The sequence below is a fragment of the Erpetoichthys calabaricus genome, chromosome 4 (assembly GCF_900747795.2).
Source record: "Erpetoichthys calabaricus chromosome 4, fErpCal1.3, whole genome shotgun sequence".
Lineage (NCBI taxonomy): Eukaryota > Metazoa > Chordata > Cladistia > Polypteriformes > Polypteridae > Erpetoichthys > Erpetoichthys calabaricus.
In genome coordinates, this window is record NC_041397.2 from 107,821,687 (window position 1) to 107,846,496 (window position 24,810).

The 24,810-nt window shown below is 35.2% G+C and overlaps 1 protein-coding gene across 1 annotated transcript; it reads left to right on the forward strand.

Annotated features, from left to right (window-relative positions):
- The first annotated feature begins 1,237 nt into the window (after positions 1-1,237).
- Positions 1,238-24,360, forward strand: tnfsf11 (TNF superfamily member 11). Its single transcript, XM_028801266.2, has 4 exons — positions 1,238-1,549; positions 6,260-6,346; positions 22,443-22,584; positions 23,474-24,360. Exons 1-4 carry the CDS (start codon positions 1,352-1,354, stop codon positions 23,905-23,907), a joined length of 861 nt encoding a protein of 286 aa, XP_028657099.1. The 5' UTR covers positions 1,238-1,351; the 3' UTR covers positions 23,908-24,360.
- The last annotated feature ends 450 nt before the right edge of the window (positions 24,361-24,810 follow it).

The following is a 24,810-nucleotide window of genomic DNA, read 5'->3' on the forward strand; positions in this document are numbered from 1 at the left end:
ACAGAGAAAAAGGATGAAAACTATGAATGCTCAAGTCAAGTGTATTCACTGCACGTTATCGTGTATTGCACCGTTACTGGTTTATAGTCACTACATAGAGTTGGCGACCTTCTGTCTTCCTCTTCCAAGACCACAGCTTTTTGCTATATATATCATTCAAGTTTTAAATGCTCAGCAAGTGAAATGTATATTAAAGAGCAAACTCAAAACATGAATGAACAAATTGATAAATGTAGGAGGTTTGTTTTCTTAACACCTTGTGCAAAAGGTGATTAGACAAACGCACGTAACACTCAAGTATGACACTGAGGCTTTACGGTATTACTGCTCAAGTCAGGTACTTGCAAAGTACGACGCAGGAAAGAAGGCGCACGATTCATGTTAATATCTACTCCGTTATCTTTGGGTTGTACTCGAATCGCGTCGTATTCACCTGCACCAGAGAAGGACGCTGGACAGCTCCTATACGCCCAGGCAACTCTCGCGCTTCAGCCGCCACAGCCGCCGCAACCACGGCGTTGAACCTGAAAGCTCTCAGAAGTCAGCCCACCAATCTGCATGATTTACGGTGGCACCTCGCTCACGAGGAGAACTTTAAAATGGGACTCACAAGAATAAGGTTTGCTACAAAACGTTTACATACTCAGCATTACCGTCGAAGAAACGGTACTATCACCTTGACACACCTCTGTTGCTTTCTTTCCTTCTTATGCAATGTAACATTAATCACTGCATTGTTGCACACCGGGCATTCCAGTTTTAGCTACCCTTACAGATGAAAACAACAGCTTCTTTGTCCTTTGAACTGTCATTTGATTTTTTTTAACCGCCTGTATTTGCTAACTCTTAAATTTTCATTCAGTCATTTATTCATTTACATTATACTCGTTTCATTTAATGTTAAGTTCATGTTTGAAACCACTGTGAAGCCCAACGAACAACTATAACTTGCACATGTTTACGATGTGCAAGTTGGTCACTGAAAAATGTTCTCACCGATTTCTAGGACTTGCGTTGTAACTTAGCTGTGACGTGAACAGGCTTCATTTCAGGATATCTCAACACGCGAGCACAGGTTTAGCTTAACAATAGCCACGTAGTGTGCCCTCCAGCTTGTTACGGAGACAGGGGCGAGAGTTAAGAGTGTGGGAGAAGGACTAGACCTGCAGGAAGACATGTTTACTAAATGATAAACGATCTGCAGTCTGATTGGCTGCACTGACAAAGCAGAAAAAAATATTACTGTCGGAGACTTCTACCCTCCCACTGTCTATATGAAGTCTGGGTCACAACTGCTCCCCACTCAGTCACATGTACACTTACACACTCGCATACGCTAGTCCCAGCGGTCATGGCAGCAAGTAGTTTTAACCAGGAATATAAGAAAAATCCAATCCGAATGGAGAGTGGTCAGCTCCGTTTAGAAGCCGCGCACAACCGAACTGACGGAGGCAAGCCCATCGTCTTCTGCGCGCTCATCATAATGGGACTTTTTCAAGTCGTATCCAATCTTGGAATACTTTTTTACTGCAAGTCTCAGGTCGAACAGGTAAGTCTTGTTGATTTTTTTTTCTTTTAATAAGTAACTTTTCTTTTTTATAGACATGATAACGTTTAGATCAAATGGGCATATTTGCAAAAAGTGCAACGAAAAAGAGACACCATCGAGCAAAATTCGACTTGTGTCTTTTTTTCTTCAGTAAGTAAGCGGTGCCTTGCAGAGATGCAGTTATCTAAGATCATATATAGTTTACATTGTTGAGCTCGTTAGTGATGGACTGTCTGCAACTAGAAAAACTTTGTGCATGCTTTTGAAACTGTTTGAACGAATCATGCAGTTGTCTAGTTTGTTAAACAATGACTCTTTAAAACTTTAAGACGCACTTAGCGGTTTTCCTGAAATACTTCTTTTGTAATGCCAGCTGTGCGCAGTGGCTTACTAGATGTCAGAAGAAAAAAGAAAGAAAGAAAAAGATCAGTATCTGGGTTTAAAGCGAGGAATTGCATGATACAAGAATTTCCCCGTTTGCAACTTTTTCCACAAATCTGAAATGTTCGCCATAACATATTAAAAAGTCCCATTGTGCTTTAACTTTAAACTCGTAATCACGAACTTGAGGCGGTTTTCTTTGGTTGACAATGCTATCCGATCCACGTTTTACATTCTCGTTTTTGCACTTTTAATGGTATGTTGTATTACATACTAAATACAGTATATGACCGTGCATTCTTATAAACTTAAGGTAGACTTTTGTGTTTTGATACACACAAATTATTTAATATATGGTATAGGAATAAAATAGAATTGGAACCACAATTAATATACGAAATGTACAAATAAAGTTTATTACCATACTCAATACAATTTCAGTCTTACTTGCATGAATCCTCGGGGCAGCTGACAATAAAACAATACCAACAAAAGATACACACACACACACATACAAAATTGCACATAATATGCAACATGCATACTCACACACACGCATGTGTGCATGTACAGTACTTGTTCTAATGATTGACTGTTAAGCATCCTTAAGACCTGTGGGTAGAAACTGTTTTTGAATCTATATGTGAGTCCTATAATGTTACTTGTAATAGGGTTTTTGCAAACTTAAAATAAATTGGTGCATGTATGCTTTATAACTAATGCGCGATCGCTTCTCCTATAACTTAAGAGGTATTGTGTTCTATTGTCAGCATTCATGACTTCATTGCGCCTTGTTTTAGTATGCCGCTTGCTTTTTATTGGTTCAAGTAGGTGATACAGTACTTTTTTATGCCAAGCATTATGGTGCCTTTGACACGTTGATGTACAGGTTATGTTCCCGACCTGACTTTAGAAATGCATAGGCTCCATGAGACATTATGCGGACACAGTAAATGCGTTATTAAAGTTGAAGAATCGCTGCTATAAACGCACAGAGAACACATCGGGGTTTGAGAAAACAAAATGTGTATTTGAATAAAACAGTTCGCAGCCAACTCTCACGTGGTCCTAAATATTTACTCACAAGACCTTGGATGCTAATTTAAAAAAACGCATGCATTTCCGCTGCCTCAATGATCCAGAGTCCTGGGTTCGAATCCCATGTCTGTATGGCGTTTGCACGTTCTCCTTGAATTTGTTTTCTTCAAACAAGCCAGAAGACCGGAATGCTTTGGACCCGTTATAACCACTTTTAAGTTTACCAAGATGGAAAAAAGAAACTAATTTCTATGTGGATTCCCTAAAGCAGCATTTTGCCTATTTCATACTCGTTACATCCCGTTTAACGTCGCGTGGTCGAATCTGGCACAAGGCACTCACCAAAACTGGACGGGGCGCCAGTCCGTTACACTGCATTATTCTTCAAACATTTCTTTGAGACTTGGAAGTGGGTTATCAGTGGTGAATACGGACAACACCAGATTTACACTTTTTAATAACTGATGCTTTATATTTTGTTTTTCAGCCCTTTGTTTTTGTCTGCTCTTCTGTGAAGACATGCAAATAGGAATTTCATTGTCCTGAGTACTGTACACGTAACACTAAACTTGACTTGAATCTTTTGAACAGTATGGCTCTAACTGTCCGTACTCACGTGTGCGCCCTAATTCACCAATAAAGGGACCGTCAATGAATCTATAAGCAAATGGCAGGCAAAAAGCGTACAGGCTGGCACAGTGTTGGGGTCGACGAATTCGGTGTGGATGGGCACTGTGTCTTCGTCTAGAAAAATTACAGTTTTTTCTTTTGTTAGAAGTAAAATGAGTAAATGATGTCATCTTTTGAGTGTATTAATTGATAAGATTTGTATTTGGGCAAAGATAAAATAAAATGTAATGGAGCTGATGTGTAGCTGGAAACAAACAGCAGGGGATGTTGCCTTCCCTAACCGACTAAAGAGGAGATCCTACCGTCAAAAGTTACCGCATATAATTTCCTTATCATTTCATCAATGGAAGTACAGTATATTTATGAAGGATTTTTATAGCATATAGCAGCCTATTCCTATAGAAAACACCTGAACTATTTTTCTTCGCCGATATGCCGGGTATGCTTAAATGTCCGCGTTAATTATATTTTACTTACCACTAGTTACAATAAGAGAATACATTTACATACACTTGATATTTAATATAACTTGCCTTACATGTACCCTTAGTGCTCCTCCTATACGCCCTTCATGGGTATCCTCCTGTGTGTGTGTCCGCCTCACTTGCCCTGCGTTTCGTGTCTCGATCGAGTTTGACTGAGCAACCACACCGAAATTGACCAATCGGATTGTTTGTTACGACCTGACACAGAAACGTACACACACACACACACACACAGATATTAATGTTTTATTATATAGTTTGTGAATGTGAGGAATCTTTTGCAAGTTTGAATGATGTGAACTCTCTTGATTGTTCGGGATTATCGAAAATTGTAATATTCACAAAAGTTGCTCATTTAAGAAAGAAACATACTGTAATGTAATTTTTACTTTCAACATGCATAGCTGTATGCTTAATTCCCACTACGGACCCACTTTGAAATCCTGAGTACATTAGTTAACCTGGCAATGCTCACTCATACTTCTGTGATTTATTAGTCACTTCAGATAAAGCAATCAAAAAACGGCTTTAAAAAAATACCAAATGAAACTTTTTATTTATGTGGTTTCTATATAATGCCAATGTGATTATATTAATTTAAAATTCCAGCTTTGTTTCTGGAGGGATTAATGACTGCTCTAAAATTGTTAAGCTTTGTTATACACAGTTCATTCATCAGTTGCTTGTATAGTATGTATTTATGCGTGTCTTTATGAAACACTATTCAAATTTTGTGGCTTGCTGAGAATAATGAATGTACTAGTGCTTACCACACTCTTTTATAAACATGTAACTACTAAGAGCTGTGCCATATATCACCGCTTCTTCACACCAGATCCTAAGAAAATTAAAATTGAAATTGTGCATAGTTATATTCTTGCAGAATAAAACATATTATTTAACATATTTTATTCAATGCGTGTATCCAGTTTGGGACCTTTTATGATCAGATTTATTCACACAGTTCATTATATGAATATGATTTCTAATATATCCCTCATATCACCTTCATCATCCGTGAACTGCACATCAGACTTAAGACAATAAGTGGACTTGTTTGAAGAGATCATGTAGTGAATGTATGATAAAACCATACCGTATTTTATTGAGATGTGTAATCATACAGTAAATTACATTTTTTAGGTGGTTGTATTTGTACTACCCCTAGTTAAAATAGTAACCAGTCTAAACCTAATTCCCACAGGGCATCACTGTGACATTACAATTAGTAATGCTGCCTCACAGCTAGGTTTGAGTTTTGCCCAAATCAGTACTTGTGTGGAGTTTTTGTGTTTACCCTGTGTTTGTGTAGGATTTCTCCAGGTGCTTCACTGTTCTCCCACATCGAACATGTCCATGTTATAATATATGGCAACTCTGAACTGAACTAGTGTGTGCAGAAGTTCTGCAATGAACTGGTGTTTAATGCTGAAATAGTTCCTACCATAATGTTTGAGTTGAAGACTAAACTCCCCACTCATTGTAATAAAAACAAAATTGAGAAAATGGATGAATACAGTGTGCATTGGGAAAAATCCTTCTGTGTATTTATTGGCCTTGAATTTTCAATGTCTTTTCATGGTGAGCTCTGACTTAAAACATGTTACATGAATAGTTTATTACAATGGAACCACTGTGGCATGATTTAGGGCATTTGAATAAAGAATAACATCCATCCATTATCCAACCCACTATATCTTAACACAGGGGTCTGCTGGAGCCAATCCCAGGCCACAAGTCAGGAACAAATCCCAGGCAGGGTGCCAACCCACCGCAGGGCACACACACACCCACACACCAAACACACACTAGGGACAATTTAGGATCACCAATGCACCTAACCTGCATGACTTTGGACTGTGGGAGGAAACCCACGTAGACACGGGGAGAACATGCAAACTCCACACAGGGATGACCTGGGAAGCGAACCCAGGTCTACCACTGTGCCACCGTGCGGACAATGGATAAAGAATAACAGATTACTAGAAATGAAGGAGTCAAGTATTTTTAATATTTATATTTTTACAGTAACACTGGTTACATTGGTGTTTTATCTGTAAGAATGTACTCACTATTGGAGTATGTAATTTATAGATATTGTCTGATTTATTAAAGTTAAAAATATACATTACATCAACTTATGTATGTAACTGACATTTTAATTTGTGTATTCCAGCTGGCATCCAACCTTGCACCTCAGGATAACAAAAGTCACTGCCTGAGCATTATGTCTTGTCAAAAAGAATCATTCCCAAAGAAAGAAGTAAGTGGCCTTCTAAAACATTTTATACTGTTTAACTCAATATGTGATTTGTATGTATGTAAATATAAGGATTAATAATTTAGTAATATTAGGAAATATTTTAAGATAGAGAAGCTTTTATCTTTGGCGCCTCTGCACGAGAACCACCTTTTCCACCCACTCAAACGTACGCAGTTTTTAACATCTGGAAAACATTTGGGATTAAATCACTTAGAGATCTGTACATAGACAACATCTTTGTTTCCTACGAACAATTACACTCCAAATTTAACTTCCCAGCAGCACATTTCTTTCACTACCTTCAAATTAGAAGGCTTTTTTAAAAAAACCTGCTCAATTTTCCTCACCTCCCACCTACCTCTATGCCGGAAAAATATTGATCAGTCTTGAGGACTCAGACAGCATCTCTGCAATATATAAAACCATTTTACAGTCCCTCCTTTCGAAGATTCAAGAGTACAGTGGGAAAAGGATCTCTCACTCAACATCTCAGAAAAGGAGTGGAAGGTAGCAATGCACAGAATTTACTCGAGCTCCATATGCACAAAGATACAATTATTCAACATAAAATCTTTTATCGAGTACATCTGTCTCATTTAAAATTGTCCAAAATGTTTCCAGGGCAAGATGCAACCTGCGAACGTTGCAATCAAGTCCCAGCCTCACTGAGTCACATGTTTTGGGCCTGCACCACATTAACATCATTCTGGACCAAAATCTTTAAATGCCTTCCAGACAGCCTTGGTGTCACAATCACTACCAATCGATTAACAGCTGTGTTTGGTGTACTCCCAGATGGGCTTAAAGTGGAGAAGGACAAACAAACTGTAATTGCCTTTACTACACTATTGGCACGTTGACTTATCTTGCTCAGCATGGAAGAATCCTTACTCTCCTATTCTTAATCAGTGGGTAACTGATGTTACATACTATTTGAAATTGGAAAAAATCTAATTCTTACTTAGAGGATCTGTTCAAAACATTTTCAAAACCTGGAAGGAACTAACCAGTAACATTTTAGATTAAGCATTTTAATTCAGGAAGCAGATTCTCTCTCCTCTTTTTTTCCTTGTTTTTCTTTTTTTACTCTATTTATTTTTTATTATTTATTCATTTATCTATTTACTTATTTTTACTAGTTTAAAGTTTTACTCTGTTGGCCTAGGTCTCTTTCTCATGGATGGGGGTTGATTTGTTTTGAACCAAGTCTTGTAAAACTTGACTTATTTGTATGGAATATTATTTGTTATTAAAATCAATAAAATCCCCCAAAATATTCATAATTTAGTAATATTGCATTATCATAAAGTATGTGATCTGAGCATGTACTCAAGTGAAATACAAGAATAAACTGAATTTATTTTTTTTTGTATTTTACATAAGCATTGTTTCTGTCATGGGTAATTTAATTACTTACAGTATATAGGATAAAAAGTAATATTTGTGTTTGTTTTTGAGTAAAGAAAATATTTGCATTTATTCACCTTAATAAGTGTAAATTGTTCTAGCTCTTCCAGACAAGGTCTATTCAAAATACCAGGATGAAGGAATATGTGCCTTACTGATATTTTAGGAGCAATTCTTTTGCCCATTTTAACAGTAACAAATTACTGCAGAGCGTGACCCTGTAGTGGTGTAGCACTTTATTCACTCCCTTTATCATTATCTCTCCTCTATGGTCGATGGCCCTTTTTATCCTAGCCTGTTGCAGTAAAGTTTTAAAAACATACAGTTAAGATAAAACCAGAACTTTGGTAGAGTATAGTGAATGAATTATTAAAGGCATGCCCATTTTCAGTTGAAAAATTTCAAGCTGAAGGAAATTTGAATATGTTAATGGGTTCCGCAATAGAAAAATGTGAGGGACCAATCCAAGAGTCAATTTCCCTACAAATGAAAATAAAAAAGTAGCAATTTCAATGTATTTTCTAGTCTCCCTTTAAAACACCACAAATGGAAACAACATACTGTAGAATAAACTCAATCAGTTGCTAACCTGTTTATTACTGAACAGTGTCACAGGGGTCTGCTGGATCTTATCCCAGCAGCTAATATTGGGCGCAAGGCAAGAACAAACCCTGGACAGGGTGCCAGTCCATCACATGGTGTAAAGTATAAAAGTATTTTTTCATGAAACAGTAACTTTAATTTATTAATGAGTGTTTTTTTATTCTGAAAGAAACTAAATCTTCATGATGCATGAAAATTATTTCATACAGTGCCCTTAAAGACCTTTACAAAACAAATACTGTAAAAACTGTGGAACTTAGTGGTTAAGGCGCTGAGCTGTAAACCACAAGATTCCATCTCAGCCACTTACTCACTATGGTCATTGGCTTTTCTGCTAGGCACACCAGGCCTCTTAAGAATGCAAATTTAATAGGGATGTATGTATCCAGCTGCACCTTCCCCCTCTTATGTTCCAAACTAAGTGATTGAACTTCAGCTTGTACCAGGATCTGCCTGGACTTTATATGATAACAAAGGTGTAAATCAGAGTTGCACCAACATCTCTCCAGAGTCCCCTCTGCAGACCTCTTGAGCCAGAAAGCGTGAAATAGACTGAAGCAAGAACAGAGACCTAATTCAAGGGATGAAAACTAAGAAGGACAGATGGTCCCACCTATTTAAAGAGAAGGTTCAACATTCCTTTAAAATGCTCTGCACCATCCTGAAACACTCTCTGGGATACTCACTAAACACTCACTGAACTCCTTGGGGATTCTCATGGGGCACCTTATCCAGGAGTCTCTCAGGGATGGGGAAATTTGCAAAATGGCCTCCTGAAACCTAATAAGTTATGAGCCAGTCTCTCCACAAGGAACTGAAAAGATGAAAAATTGTTCTCTTTTTGAACCTGAAGATGAGACCCAGTCTTTCAAGCCAAGGCTGTGTGCCAATAGTCTGACAAGGCTTAGAAGCCATTACTTCATTAAGGGAACGTCTTGGGACAGCATCTAAAGTCTTGTGCCAGAAAGACTAATGCATTTTCCATTTGAAGTGGCAAAAGACAGCAGAAGGCAAGCTGAGGGAGCAGCAGCACAGCACTGACAAGGATCACGCAGCAAAGACACTATGAAATGTGGCACCTTGTTATTTAGAAGTTAAGCACTGACTGAAACCAAATTACAGGATGCTTATGTGTTCTGATCTCAGTTAAAATGAGCTGCTAACTTTCTTTACACTTATTGCATATAATAATTTAAAAGCCTAACGTTGAAATGTACTGATGAACAAAACCTTTGTTTTAAATGCCTTATGGACAGCAGATCACAAATGAAAAACATACTTGTCAAATGTTTGAATTTCTTGACAAAAATTTCACACAGTAGTGAGACATCCTTTTAAAAATAAAATTGTTGTCTATAAATACCTGAGCAGAATTTTATTGTTGACAAATTACATGATTGGGAAAAGTCATTTGACAACACAGCAATACAAACTGTGCCTAGGCCATATCTCTACTGAATAGCAGATAAGTTTATTGGTAGCTTGACACAAGCACCCACAGTCTGCAAACTGGTGAAATCCTAAACCCATTTATTTATTTATTTTCTTAGTTTTTTCTTAAAAGCTGAAAATGCCTGATGTTGTGTAAATAACTACAGTAGGTACTAGAACACTATTTTTATCTGTCAAAATACATAGCTGAAAGGGATCAGACTCTTTTTGCTTTTAATATTTGACATGGGGTACTATACTCTGACAGTTATCAAGGATAATTTTATGCTTTGACCTCATTACTCCGTCTCTCTCATTATCTATCATAATCTCTGAAGCTCTTTGTGTAGTTTTTATGTCTATCTATTCACCTGTTACGTGATATCACATTACTTGCTGTTCTTGTGCCTAGACAACTCCTAAACCTTGACATTACATACTAGGATGTCTGCGATTCCCTCAAAACAACTATGTAGGGTGCAAGAAATTGTTCAAGCCCAGGGAGCCCTCCTAAGTCTGCTCCTACAGTGAATAAACATATACTGAAGATTTCTGTTATATTAAAAGCAACCATTGCTGCATTATCTGCATATTATTATTATAAAGAAAAGATTTTGTAGTGTCCTTTGTTATACTGCCTACGTACCGCATTAACACGACACAGATTAACAGAGGTTTATTTTTATATAGCACTCTTCACAAGACCAGAGCTCATAGACTAAATAAATAAATCTGAGGAAATGCATAAACTATTGGATTAGAGCAGATGTAGCTATACATGTGGTTGTGGATAATGCTCCATTTAGATGAAAGAAAAATAATTACATACTGTGTTGCCGTACTGTGCTTCCCAGTTATAAGATTCAAATTCAGAATACTGAATCTGTGAGATTCTAGTGATAATGTGTTACTATGCATCCCAATTCTTAAATCAACTTCATAATAAAGTAATATATCCTTTCTGTGACAGCCTCAAGTGATAAAAATGGATAAAAAATGTAAGGATGTCACAATGTATTGGAAAGAAAAAAAAACTATGAAATGAAATACACTGGACAATGCCTATGATTTTTTATTTCTGTAGTAGACTTGGTGAAAATCAAAGGCCAGTGGATCATCTCCAGCAGGCCAAACCAGTAGTGAAATCACAAAGCTGTATTTGCACACATTAAACCTTTTTGTATCTTTACACTGTGTAATGTGTATTTTTTGTTTTCTTTAATGTGCTGTTAATTTTTTATATTTTAGTAAAATTATTTATGGAGAAAGGTTTTATTTGAAGTAAACATTTAGTGCGACTGATGGGGCTTGGACAGAGATAGTATTTCAACGTAAGGTGTTTTCAATATGACTTCAAGCAGATTTAGACATGAACCTATTAATGGAAATTTTGATGCACATGAAAAGTGCTTATATGTGACCGTTCTACCATCTACTGGTAAAATGTGAAGCAGGTCAGCAAAGCTATTCTTAATGGACTCAATGTTTATTGACATTTCAGAAAATTTGTGAAGGCTATCTTGAGTTTTCAATTTCAAATGCAAGTCAGTTTAAGTATCTGATAGTTATCCGATGTTTAAAGCAGTGCTAGGTGAACACAGATATGGGTTGAGACTTTTCCAGTGATATGCTGTCTATTTACATGATTAGTGCAGCAAAAAATTGTTTCAACAGAGGTTTATTTTTATATATTTTTTATGTAGACCTCTTCACAACAGAAAAGCGCATAGCTATATAAATACATGCATGGGAATGCATACAACAAGTGGATTAGGGTAAAAGCAGCTATGCCTGTGATTGTTAATAATGCTCAATTCATGCTGATGCTTCCTAAATTCCATCAGTCCTGTTGTTCTCATGCATCAGTCACACATCAGGGATATAGACAGGGATATAGAGAGATACTGTACAGATTCAAAAGATCAAGGGACATAACTATAATGGATGTGGAAAGATTAATTTACAATATGAAGAAGCAAACAGCAAGAGAAGCAAAAGATGTATTTAAGAGGTTATAAACTAAAGAATGTTCAAGTATCTATGAGGCATACAGGTAAATGCAACCATTTATGTATTTCAGAGAAATACTTTCTTTTTCATTCAAACTGATATTCTTTTATATTATTACAGCTCACATATCTCCTACAGAGGCAAATTTTCATTTGTTTAGAGATGATAATTAAGTTAAATGCATTTCTTCCTTTATGAGGAGGACATATGCCACTCCTCTTACCATGAAAGAGCACTTACTCAACCACAATAACGGTCTCTCTGAGAGGGGTAGTGTTTAAATTATCCATGCCACTGGAACTTATTCAAGTCTTTTCTCTACATTTCTAATTTGTTCTAACATACACTTATTTGTCTATTGCAGGAAAGATACAAATGCTGCAAGCAACAGAGGCTTACACTAGAATATAAGGCACAAACTGTAGGAGAAGTCAATTTAGTATCGTTCAATACACTGCACAAAAATAATAAAATACCATAAAAATGGGATTTGATGGGAATATAAATCCACTGATACTGTGGTAGATAACAAGAAGAACCATTCACTACCTTGCAAACTTTTGGAACACTTTAAAAGTTGCATTAACATGTCATGCACATATATACTGTATAAGTCATACACTTTTAAAATCTAAACTCCCCACTACTTTGTAATGAAATAGGATTAATAATTATAAATAATTGTACTGTTATTAAGGTCATTATGTTAATATGAGAAGCTATTGGACAAAACATTTTATTCCCATTGTATTTATCATGCTAATACTTGCATTGCAGTTTAAATCATTACATACCTGAAATACATTAAACATTGTAATCTCAAGTCCAGACTGTAAATACAGTTAGAATGACTTGAGAATTCTATACCTTTTTAATAAATAATAAGATAGTTATATGTTGGTTGCCCCAGGGGTGGGAAATTCATACATACATACATACATACATACATACATACATACATACATACATACATACATAAATGCATCCAAAGAAAAAAATATTCTTAATTTTGAAGTTCGGTATATTTTATTATAACTTTCCCACAGGCTTACAGAAATACTGTATAAACTTTTCTGCTACCTTATAACAACTTCTTAGTTACTCAGTTGCTTACAGATACAATTAATTTACAAGGTGCTCATGAAGGATCCAACATTACAATTCATTTTCTAGGTACACCATCAAATTACCATCATCAGGGTTTGAACAATATTGTCTAATCTGATTGGCTGGCAACACATTTGTGATAGGTTGCATGAAGCACAGGAGGCCCTGGCCACTCCCACACTACACCTCCATTTGCATGTTGTACTCTGCTCCCTTAGCCTTTTAACTGACAGATAAAGTGGCTCTTTGGTTGTATCATTCTAAATACAGAACATAATTATTAAATATTAGTAACTTTTAATGAAATGAACTATAGCTTCCTGTGAACCTGACCAAGAGAGAAAGTGTAGAAAATGGGTGCTTTTCATTTTTTTCTTTTGAGTGGTTCATTGTCACATTTGTTTCTGTAATAGTGCTCAGACCTTTATTTGTTTGTTGAGGTAGGCATGCCTATTATTTCTATGAATAAACAATAATGTTATATATTTCTTGATTTCCAAAGACACATCATTAATATGGGTTTATGACACCCCTAACTTAGCAGGCAGTGCTTTCACAATGCCTGTTATATCAAATCTTTTCCAAAAAAGGTCTCATGCTTAGATATACTTTAATTTATGTGGAGATAAGGAATTGAATCTGAAGTGAAGAGCTCCTTGATATATGAATGCATTTTCTTTGAATTTCAGCCTGGTGACTTTATTTGTAGAAATTTGATTAGAAGAGCATAATCTTAAATTTTTTTTAATTTGGCTAGCACAAAGTGAGCATCGTTGTTTTCTCAAAATAGGCTTCTCCCGTTTCTGTAGTTTCTATGTGTTCTCCCCATGTCTGCATGTTTTTTCTCCATGCCTCCAGTTTTTTCCCATATCCCAAGATGTGCCAGTTAAGCTTTTATTCTAAGACAGCCAGGCTTGAGCATGCATAGAAGTGTGCAAGTGCATATGCTACAACAGATATGGGTCCAATGGTGTGAACCTGCAGTCAACCTGTGGTCAGTGATGATGAGACTGCTTTCTGCTTTCTAGTACTATGTAACGGATAATGAAAATGTTTGCATTGGTTGAAGGATGTTAGTTTTCCAAGTATTGCAAAAACGTTTGCAGAAATGTTAAGTGTTTGGAAATGTAATTAATTTTCAAGATATGAAAACATTCTGTTGGTTATTTTGTTTAAAAAAGCTGATCTTATCTTAATTTTTCTTTTGAAATTAGACATTGTGGTATAATTCTTATTTATATAATTAATTCAAAAACGTGAATATACAGAGGCTGTGATAATGACAGCAAATATGTATAATTTACCTCCCAATTGAACAGATTGAAATTACCTTAAGCATGCAAAACAATATGCTACTAGCTTGTGTGAGGGTACAGACAACCTGACTATAAAAGCATAAGCTTACATTATACAGTAAATGCATTTATGTATTTAACTAAAATGTTAATCCAAAGTTACTTGCAAAAGCCACAACTAGAACCCCGGCTGCTGATGCTTCTTGCACAGAGTCTCGTATTGAGTCAGTTGTGGGGACTGAATCTGTGATCTAATGCCACATAGTGAAAAAAGGCATCTGAGTGGGTTTCACTGATAATGGAATCTTTCACAATAACAAATTGTTGAAATTTCCCAAGACGTCACAATTACATACATTAGGGTAAAGGATTCTTACTTGACAACTTTATGTGAATTCTATAATGGAACAATTGATGGACATTTAGAATTTCCCAGGTACGAATGTTTGAATAATCCATAAAATCTGATTGACTTTTCCCTAATAAGATGTTAGGAGAGCCTATGTGCATTTACTGTATATTCCAAGATATTCCTTATTAAAAACAATTACTTAATCAAATGCATAACTGAAGTATGCTAATATGTGTTATGCAGAGTCCTACATGCAACGATTTCCCCTTTTAGGTTGTTTACATATTTAGCTACATTTGTTTCAATTTCATGAATTTTCTTTTATTAACAAATCTAATTTGTCGATTTGGGAATCCCTAACTAAGAATACCAAAGAGCCATTTCTATATTCTTATATGGTGAACTATTTAGCCTGTTAATCATGTTCAACAACGCTCAAGCAGAGACATAATATTTTGATAAACTGTTACCATGTGGAGGTAATTATAAAATATGTGAAGGGTACATAAAGCCTAATTACTCTGCTTGTGTCCACTAATTATAGAGTATCCTTAAGTGTACGCTTATTGTTGGGCATTTTCAACTTTTGAGAAGTGGCCAATTTGATTTCTCTCAGGGGAATTACATGCTGCTTCTACCTACAATGCAAAGATTTCCAGACAAGCTTGTGGGTTGGTCACACCAATTTGGACTGAAAGAAAAGAGAACATACACATGCTTTGTGATTGGCATTCATGGTGAGCTGCTGCCTGGCATCTGTTACTGCTGCCACTTTATGTACCCTTTTCAAAAACTTCCAGAACGGGGTGTGATGTTGTGTTACAGTGATTTGCCTGGTGGTTGGCATCTGCATGACTGAGAAAGAATAATGTTTATAATCTGTAATCCAATAATAATTCACATTGATTTGATTAAAACATAGATGCAGCAGAAATGGTCTCATTTTACATTTATCATGCAGAGCAACAAGTATTAATTCAAAAGATTAATTTTGTTGTTCATTGCTCCCTTACAGTATATAAAAACTGACTACACTTTTTATCTTGCTCACGTTAAATAGCTACTCATTTATAAATATTGAAACTTGACACCCACTTTCATAGCTTATCCTTACCGTTCACCTGAAATAAAGACATATATGATGGCAGAGTAATTCTAGCTAAGGAAGTGCAAAAATATAACACCACTTATAAAAGGAAAATTGTTTTTCTTTAAAGAAATGATAGCATCTGTTTAAGGTCACTAGTGGTTTACCAAGAGATACCATCAAAGGGTTGCCCTTGAAAATGAGAGATGGTGGTGGGAGTATAGAACTAAACATTCACCTACACTGAAGCAGATGCTGTTCTATCTGTAATAAATAACTGAATGGAATGTATTAGTTAGTTCCTATGCACAGTATATAATTGTAACTTTGTCCTGTCGTACATAGCTCCTTGATGCCATATTCATGAAGAGGCAAAGAAATGGCCTTTGAAACATCCCATGTTGCTTTTTAGATGTTCTGTCAACTATAGAACAATATGTGATAAGGATACTACAGCAGTAGACTAAAGATCACTTAAAAGCAAGGATCTGAGAATAAAGATACAAAATATAAATTGCTTGAAATGGTTATTGGGTCATTTTAGAAATCTCTGGTTGTCTTAAGAAGTTCAGTATAATCACACTTAAAATGCATTTGCTTGTTATGTGCTTTTGAAACTTGAGTGCACTGATTATTAATTTTCCACTGAAGGCTTCATTCACCTAAGTGTAATAATACATTAAAAATTGTAAACTTTCCCTTAGTGATAGACAATTTCAAATGATCTGTACTATTTTAAGTAATCATTGAAAACCAGTGGCTGGCAAGAGAAACAATCCAGCCCTATTACAATGTTTATTTTGGAAATCATTTGTTTTGAATGTCAGTCAGTTGAGCCCAGTTGCCAGAGTGCAAAGGGTGTTCAGAGCAGAAGGTAAAAATGGTTGAAGTTTCTCTGCTCACATTTAGAGATCTGCACAAGCTGTCTTACATTGTGCAATGCATTCTAACAGTTGCGTTTCTTTGTGGAAGTAATACTGGCTGTATTCTGCTTTTTTAAGATTAAAATGAAAGGTACTGATGCAAGTATTAGCAAAAATATAAGCCAATTAAAACGGATGTTCATAACTTACATTAAGAGTTTTATGACCACATAGTGGTTGGCACTGCTGCCTCAAAGATTTAGAAGACTGTGGCTTGATTCTTAGTCCTGGTCATTGTATCTCTAGATTTTCTTTTGGTGTTCTCATACATGCATATTACCACTGGAAATGTGTAAATGAAGTTGACCCACATGTGGTCATCTCATATATCTTGTACTTTACAAGGGTCTTTGATTAATCTTGGTTGCGTTGGGGAGCATAAAATGAAACTCAGTCCAAAGAAATTCTGCATGTCAGCCATATGAAATACTGTATCCACTGTCCTTGCCAACTGTTTTTATTGAACAAAATATTATAGAAGTCTATAGTACAGTATGGATGTTGGGGCTCATCATCCAGGATAATTTATGATGGAACAGCCTGGTGGACCAAATTATAATGTCAGCTTGTAGGAAACCTTTGTTCTTGTGGTGCATGAAAAATCCAGTGTCTGTGTTGCTGAATTGGTCTCCTTTTATAAAGTCTATGTACACCCTGTTTTGGAATATTTTGTTCCCATTGGGCACAGCTCCCTGACTATTGACCAGATTAAAAGGTTTGAATAATTATAGAAATGGACCTCTAGTATTGTACTTGGCCAAAGGTATACAGTACTGATTCATTCTATATCCTTACATTTTTATTCTGTCAGAAAGATGTACCTGTCTGTGTTTGAACCTTGCTATAGAACTGATTAAATTTGAAGTTAAGGGAATGGCTACCAAATTTATTATGTGCCTGAGTATGCCTTGTGATGTGCTGGTTCCATATCTAGACTTAGGCTGAATACTACCAAGATAAGCCTCTGATGCAAGCAAATGAAAACCGGATGAGAGGAATGCAAGTCATGAATGAATGTCTTATGTTAAATCGTTTTAATGACTCACATTTAGACTACGCTTTGCCAATGAACTCTTTGTTTCTTACTTCTTTTTCCTACTTAGGGATTTTGCAATATCATATATTTTGGTAATGCCTTATGCCTTATGTTTTATATAAATGTTACTGATTTTAAGTATTGCATTTAAATGACCTACCTAGAAAGCTCAGAAAGGAAAAAAGATTGAAATTGAAATAATCACTCAAAAATCATGAAATATATCCAAAAGGTTAGAACTGGCTCAATTAAATCAGGACAGTAATAAATGCTGAAGAGATGATAAATAACTTTTGAACAAGGAATTTTTTTTTTTCTAATTTTAAATAAATTGAGACATCTCTTTCACATTGTGTTATAGTATATGGGCTAGGATTCTTCCAGATGAGCAAAACAGGGTTATGTGCTATCAGTGTAGTGTAAGTTGTACACAATAGCTTAGAGTTTATTAATCATTAATGTCTCATCAACTGTTACTTCAAATTGAGTTGTTTGAGGATTAGGGTTTATTGTTAATCCATGACTATCGACGAAACATGTGACCCAGTAAAGCAACACGGCATTGCTCACAATAAAGGTTTTGACCTATATATTCTGAATACAATCGACATGTGCAATGTATAATTCTGAGTTAAATCAAGATTCACACATATTTAAAAAGATTGTATAATATCAAAGGCTATCTTTTAAAATCATACTGAGAGGTCCCATTTCTAATGATGTTTCAGATTATGTACAGGTGCACTAGCATAAATGGAGATTATTCCAAAATCTTAATCACAGCTAAAAGGTATCACAGTATTACAGTAGTTAATAAAAGAAGGCTAGCAAAGTTGCAGAAAGTTCTTTTAGCAATCCTCCATCTTAAATGTAATAAAATAATTGTTATGATGGAAGGAAAGTGGGAAACTTCATCTTGAACGCTCTTCAAAGTGGGAGCTCCCAGTGAGCTCTTGAATTAGTCAAGATGTGAAGTAACATTGACCTTTCATGTCCTTCAGTAACATAAATTAAAAAAGACATAATCAGCATAACAAGAAATGGCATTTTTGTGATCAAAGTGTATTTGGAGTGATATGACAGTGTACACTCTTAAAGTGTAAATTTGCATGTTATTTTCACAAGAATAGAGTTTATCTTGAATTGTTTTCGTGTAGGCCAAGCAACAAATTAACAGTGACCAAGTATTTCCTCCAGCTGATAACATGCTTATGTGAACTAAGTGGGAAGTTAAAACATCACAAGTAGAAACTCTGAATATTTCCGCAACACATGAATACTTTTGAACAGCTTTTGTCTTACAGCATAAGAAGTTTGTTTGAAAAATGTTGTAATCCAATAGTGAATTGCCAAGAATATTGTAATACAAAAATGGATACAGTATACAATGCTGCAGCTTCAACCTTTTTATTTTTTCTATTCTTCTGTCAGCTCTTCTCTCCTTTAAATATCATGTCTCTGGAATCTTCTTCCCTTTAGCGTGTGTGCCACTGCAGCACATCAGGTCCTGTAGTTTAAGACAGGACTGAGAATACGAAAATCACATGGAGCCTCCACAAAGTGATGTATTTTTTTATCTGCATTTTTATAGATGTCAGTGTCAACAGAAGCAGATTAATAAAATTATCATTATGTTGTTTAACTTAACTCCAAATTTTGCATTGCATACATTTTTCTTGAGTTGCACTACCCGGAATGTTTCTGAGTGAAATTCTTCCATGGGCGACGAGTTTTGACAATGACACTTGCCTTATGAGTCAGTCTTGAAATCACAAAAACCCTGATTCACTTACAGCACCTGACAATTGTGATATCTTACACTGCACCCCTAAAACGACATCTTTTCCTTCTAAAGAGGAAGCATATTAACCCACTTATAACACAGAGAAAAGAATGAGCTGTTTTCATTAAAATTAAATTTAATTTAAAATTGCCATTACATTTTTTTCACATTCTGGATGACCCTTACCAATATTGTCCTGAATTAATTGAATACATGAACTATGGCTAACCTTTCAGAAAACTCTGAGTCTCTGAGTAATGTCGTCATGTTAATTTTTTCTCTTTCTTATCAGCCAAAATGTGTATGAAAAGTATGCAATGGACCTGAATAAGATAGAAAACTAAATTATTTTTTGATCTCATAATGACAACATAGGCAAAAGATTTAAGAAGTGAAGTCAATCGAATGATCTAAAAATGATACAGTGATTAAATAAAGAGTGTACTTACAATGTAAAAGAAAAAAGACTTACACCCGTGCCGTTTAGACTAATTTACATTTGCCATACTGCTTTGACCTAGTTTCTTGATTGATTGACAGATTCGGTGTCATTCAAATGCTTTTTATTCTTGAAACACTGTGAACTTTTCAGAGGGTTTCCTTTCACTAGACAGAATGTTTCACTCAGAGAGAAATCAATCAGGCAAGAGTCTCACTCACACTGTGCAATGTTCAATGATTTCCAGCTGCCAGCATACAGCCAAGTATTTTAAATGTAGGAGGCTGTCTAGCCAAAGAAGCATTTACATTGACAATATTATTTGGCAGCAGCATGAGAAACTCCAAACAGGGTGGTCCCTTAACATGTCAACTAAAATAAGGCTAGTTCACCAGGTTATGCCAAGCATTTGACAACTGGAATGGTTTCTTTTCTGGCTTTAATCCATATGACAAACTCAGATGAAAATAAAAAAGCTATAAGTCACAACAAAAGCTCTTTCTGAAAAGCTAAGTCTGCAAAGCATATAAGTTTGGCAGTAAAACTGCAGTCATTGCCAGCATTGTTTATATATATATATATAATATATATATATATATATATATATATATATATATATATATATATATATATATATATATATATATATATATATATATATATATATATAATTTTAATTTGTTTCAAAACTTGCTGTATAAGGATTTTCTTTTAATCTGGCTATTTTTCCATGACGAAAGTTTGCTTTTGCTGCAGCACATTCAGTTGTTGTTTGAGGTAATATGTAAGTAGGTTACGAATAACGGCCCACACTTGCTGCTAATTTTAAATTAGAAATGTTGTGGTCTTAAGAAAGGGTGCAAGGTCAGCATTTGAGAATTGAGGTCATGTAGAATTTCACTAGTACGCAGCTTTGTATTTTAAATTGCAAAGCTGTTTGCATGAGTCATACTTAGAACCCAAGAATTCATTCTTTTGCCATTGGTGTATGCATATCCTATAAAAACAATGCTTTCCCAAGTACAATTTGGTGTATATTTTATGTACTGTATAGTTGACGCCTGGAGTGTGTCATGCAAAAACATTCATACCAGGGTAAACTCTGAGTTTGATGTAATTTAGCAATCCATCCAAGGCTGGTTTATGGCTTGAGCCCAATGCTGTCTGAAGAGGGACCACTTTAATGAAGTAAAAATACTCAGATAACAGATCCAAAACCAAGTGTGGCATCATTTGTGAATATGCTTTATGGGATGATTCCTGGCTTGTACCTGAAAAATGTTAACTGTCCCACAGTGCCCTATAATAGATTAACAAAGTTCAGAAACTGCATAAATGTATGTTCTGGAGTGATCAAGCCATGTTCTTTGGTGTTTGCCCAAAAACAATAAAAAACAAAACAACAAAAAAATATTATTGGGTATCTGCAAAGCACAGTATGTGACTATTTGTCTGAATATGTGATCTGTGACTGATTGCATATACATTATTTCTGTACTTTCATGACATGTTTCAGATTCTGAATATTCTGGCCATGCGTGTTAAGGCCAAGTGTGCAGTATCTATTTCTAAAATGTGTATTACATAACAATTTTCAAAACTGCTGAAATATTCCAAAAGTAGTGCCATGTGTTGGTTAATATTTATTTTAGTTTACTAAAATATGTATGTGCCAATATTGATGATTTCTAGTATTTGTAAAATTACTAGAATATCGCCACAACAAAGACCTTTGCTTTGTTTTTGTGGTGGGTAAATGTAGGTGGTGGTGGTGAAGGCAATGATAGTAGGGGGTCTCCTAAGTTAAGTTTCTTTTTCATTACGTCAATTCGTGACTTTTGCACAAACCATTTTAAATACTGTTAAATGCATAGTATTGTTTTACTATACATGAAAAAGTTTGTCTCCTTGTCATTGTCAGCCTTTTTGTTTGCAATGTTTACCACCAACATCCTGACTCCTCACTTGCCAATGCTCTGCAAGTAAGCCACAATGATAGCATGCTGCAGAAATACATAAGCTATTATTTTGATGAAAACCCACAAAATGAAAGCTTTTAAAGCCTCAGATTTTAAGTCAGAGTTCACTTATACACCAAACTATTGTTTCCCATTAAGTTCAATTTATCTTTTTTCTGTTGTAGGCACCACCATCCTACACCTTCGAATACACTAACACACACAGCATCTGAAAGCTTTAGCTAAAGAGACTCCAGGACATACTGGGTGACTTATGCTATGTTTCCCAGAGTATCTTTCGCATTCTCCTCACTAAAGGCTCTTTTTGTCAGAATATTTAATTACAGTGATGTTATGCACAAAGAGGTAGCAAACAACAAGTTTCAGCACTAACTTGAATCATTAGCTCATTAGCAGAAGAAAAAGAACAACCATCCTTCATTTTCCAGATGCTGCTTTATCTAATTCAGGGTCATAAGGAGATGAGGACTATTCCAAAAGGAAAAACATAATCATCATTTCAGTTACATTAACTTCCTAGAGTTTATGAAATTAAAACATTTGTAAGCTTTAAATTATTGATCCTGGTTGAAATAGTAAAATGAATGAATGGGACTTTAAGTAATAATTATAATCGGTATACTGTCTTTTTTTTTATTTTTTAGGAAATAAAGTCTGAAAATTATATTGCACGTGCTCGAACTTATACCAAAAAACCACCACAAAGGCCAAAATGTGAATGCAAAAACAAAGTGGAGCTACCGTCTGCCCACCTGCCAATCCTAATTGAGAAAAATTCTACAAAAGGTTAGTAAGCATTTTGACTGTAGTGCATTACATTTCTTCATATTTACCTTGAATAGTCTTTTGTGTAATGATTTGAAATTTAATTGAATTCAGGTTATTTTAATTAAGTGAACTTCCTGTTGTGAGTCTAATATGCTATTTGGTAATTACAAATATAGTGTAAAAAAATGAAATGCAAAATAAGTAGAAAATATAAAGTTAAAACATAAACATATATACAAAATTACATATATATTATATACATACAGTACATTCAAGATGTTCAAATTCCAATGTTCTAGGTCTGCTGCATTATAAGAAGATCATTATGTTGGCAAATGACAATTTAATTTGATTAGCTGATCCCCATCATCTTCATTGTGCTCCTTGTTTCACCCTATTTGTATGCCCTAGTCTAAATATTAGCCAGTGGCAACATACCTTCCAAAATGCCTGCTGTTCTTCTAGTCAACACTAGGAACCACAGTCTGTCCTTAGAAGGTTGTGGATGAAGTTTCTAACAAATGTAAAAAATGAAGGAAAAGGCTTAATCTCTTACAGATCCATATATTCAGTACTGTAATACTGTACTCATTCAACTTCAGTACATACACTGCTGAAGTACAGTCGGTATGGTGGTGCAATAATTAGCAATTCTTCCTCACAGTCTGATCTTCTCACTGTCAACATGAATATTCAGATTTCCCTTTACATCCCAAAGATTTCCATGATGATGGCATTCGGTTTAGAGATTACAACTTTATCATAAACAAATGGGATGGATGTATGAAAAAGAAGATAGATAAATGAATGCATTAATAACATACTGTATCTGGTCTACTATAATGATTATTTACATGTGCTTTAGATGACACCTAATGCTATCTTACTTTTTCATTTTCTAATTTAGTTGATGATGAGACAATGACTCGGCTGCATTGGATGAGTAAGTTTGGTGTAGCACACATACATAACTTGACGTACCTGGATGGAAAAATAAAAGTCATCCAAAAGGGATTATACTACGTGTATGCAAAGACATGCTTCAGGCACAACCTTCAGGTATCTGATGAACTGGAGAAAATAGACGATGGGATAGTGCTCCTACAGAATATTCACCACTTCAAGTACGCACGGCAAATGAAAACTTTAATCATGAAAAGTGGCAGTGTGAAGCACTGGAATAAAGAAATACATTTTCGTTTTTTCTGCATCCAGCAAGGAGGGCTCTTCCACTTACACCAACACGATGAACTGTTTGTGGAAGTTAATTATGCTTCATTACTGGATAAAGCCCCAGAGGCCAGTTATTTTGGAGCATTTAAACTTAGGGATTTAGAGTAAGTTATATAGAAGAGAACATTTGGTGTAAGAAATTTTGCCTTAATGAAATGAACATTTTCAAAGTGATCATTGCTCACAATAAAATGCTGTGTATTTGATTGTTTATTACATTGTATTGGTTACAATTTTTACAAAAGATGTTTCATGTTTTTTAATGTGCTATTTTAGGTTTATATATTTGATAAAACAAACAATAATTATTGTTTATTATCTTAATTGTGTGAATTTTTTAAAAATTGGAGGCTCATTTGGAGTTTCCAGATTTGTTAACTCAGCTAAAAGTCTATAAGCCAGATTTTCAAAAGGGTGCATTATTAGCACATTAGGAGCTCTTGTAGAATCAGTCCTATTAATTGATAAGCCAGGAATTGTTTCTTGAAGAGTCTTTAAAATAGACTGCTTCTTTAATTACTCTTTTGTTACATGAATAACCAAAGCAAACAAATACAGCTTCTTCCAGAATTGGCACTGTACTAGCCATTTACTAAAGCTTTTCGGCTAGTCTAGGTTAAAGCATTAGCCTTCTTTTCCACCTCTCTAGCATTTTGTTCTCAAGGTTACACACATTCTGGAAATTTAGAGTTATTTTTCCCTACCTTTTTCTTTGTTAGGTTTATTTATTTATTTATTGTTATTTGTATTTGATCTTTTTCTAAGCTAATATAATATATGAGCTCTTCCATCATCTTTCCCCTAGTCCTGATCACTACCTCTTTCTTTGGCTTAATTACCAGTTCTTTCTGTTTGTGGATCTTACGTTTTAATTTTTTAGTTTTCCAGAACCAACATACACCCCCAACCACCATCACACTTCATAATTTTTCTGACATCTAATCTCTAGTACCTGCTTAGCACATTATAACCTGTCCATCAGCTATTCCCCTACAGCCTTTCATCTGTACC

Excerpts from the sequence above, each read along its gene's own strand:
- tnfsf11 (XM_028801266.2), top strand. The coding sequence starts at position 1,352 with ATGGCAGCAAGTAGTTTTAACCAGGAATATAAGAAAAATCCAATCCGA. Across the intron at positions 6,347-22,442 it reads AATCATTCCCAAAGAAAGAA|GAAATAAAGTCTGAAAATTA; the intron begins GTAAGTGGCCTT and ends TTTATTTTTTAG. Across the intron at positions 22,585-23,473 it reads TGAGAAAAATTCTACAAAAG|TTGATGATGAGACAATGACT; the intron begins GTTAGTAAGCAT and ends TTTCTAATTTAG.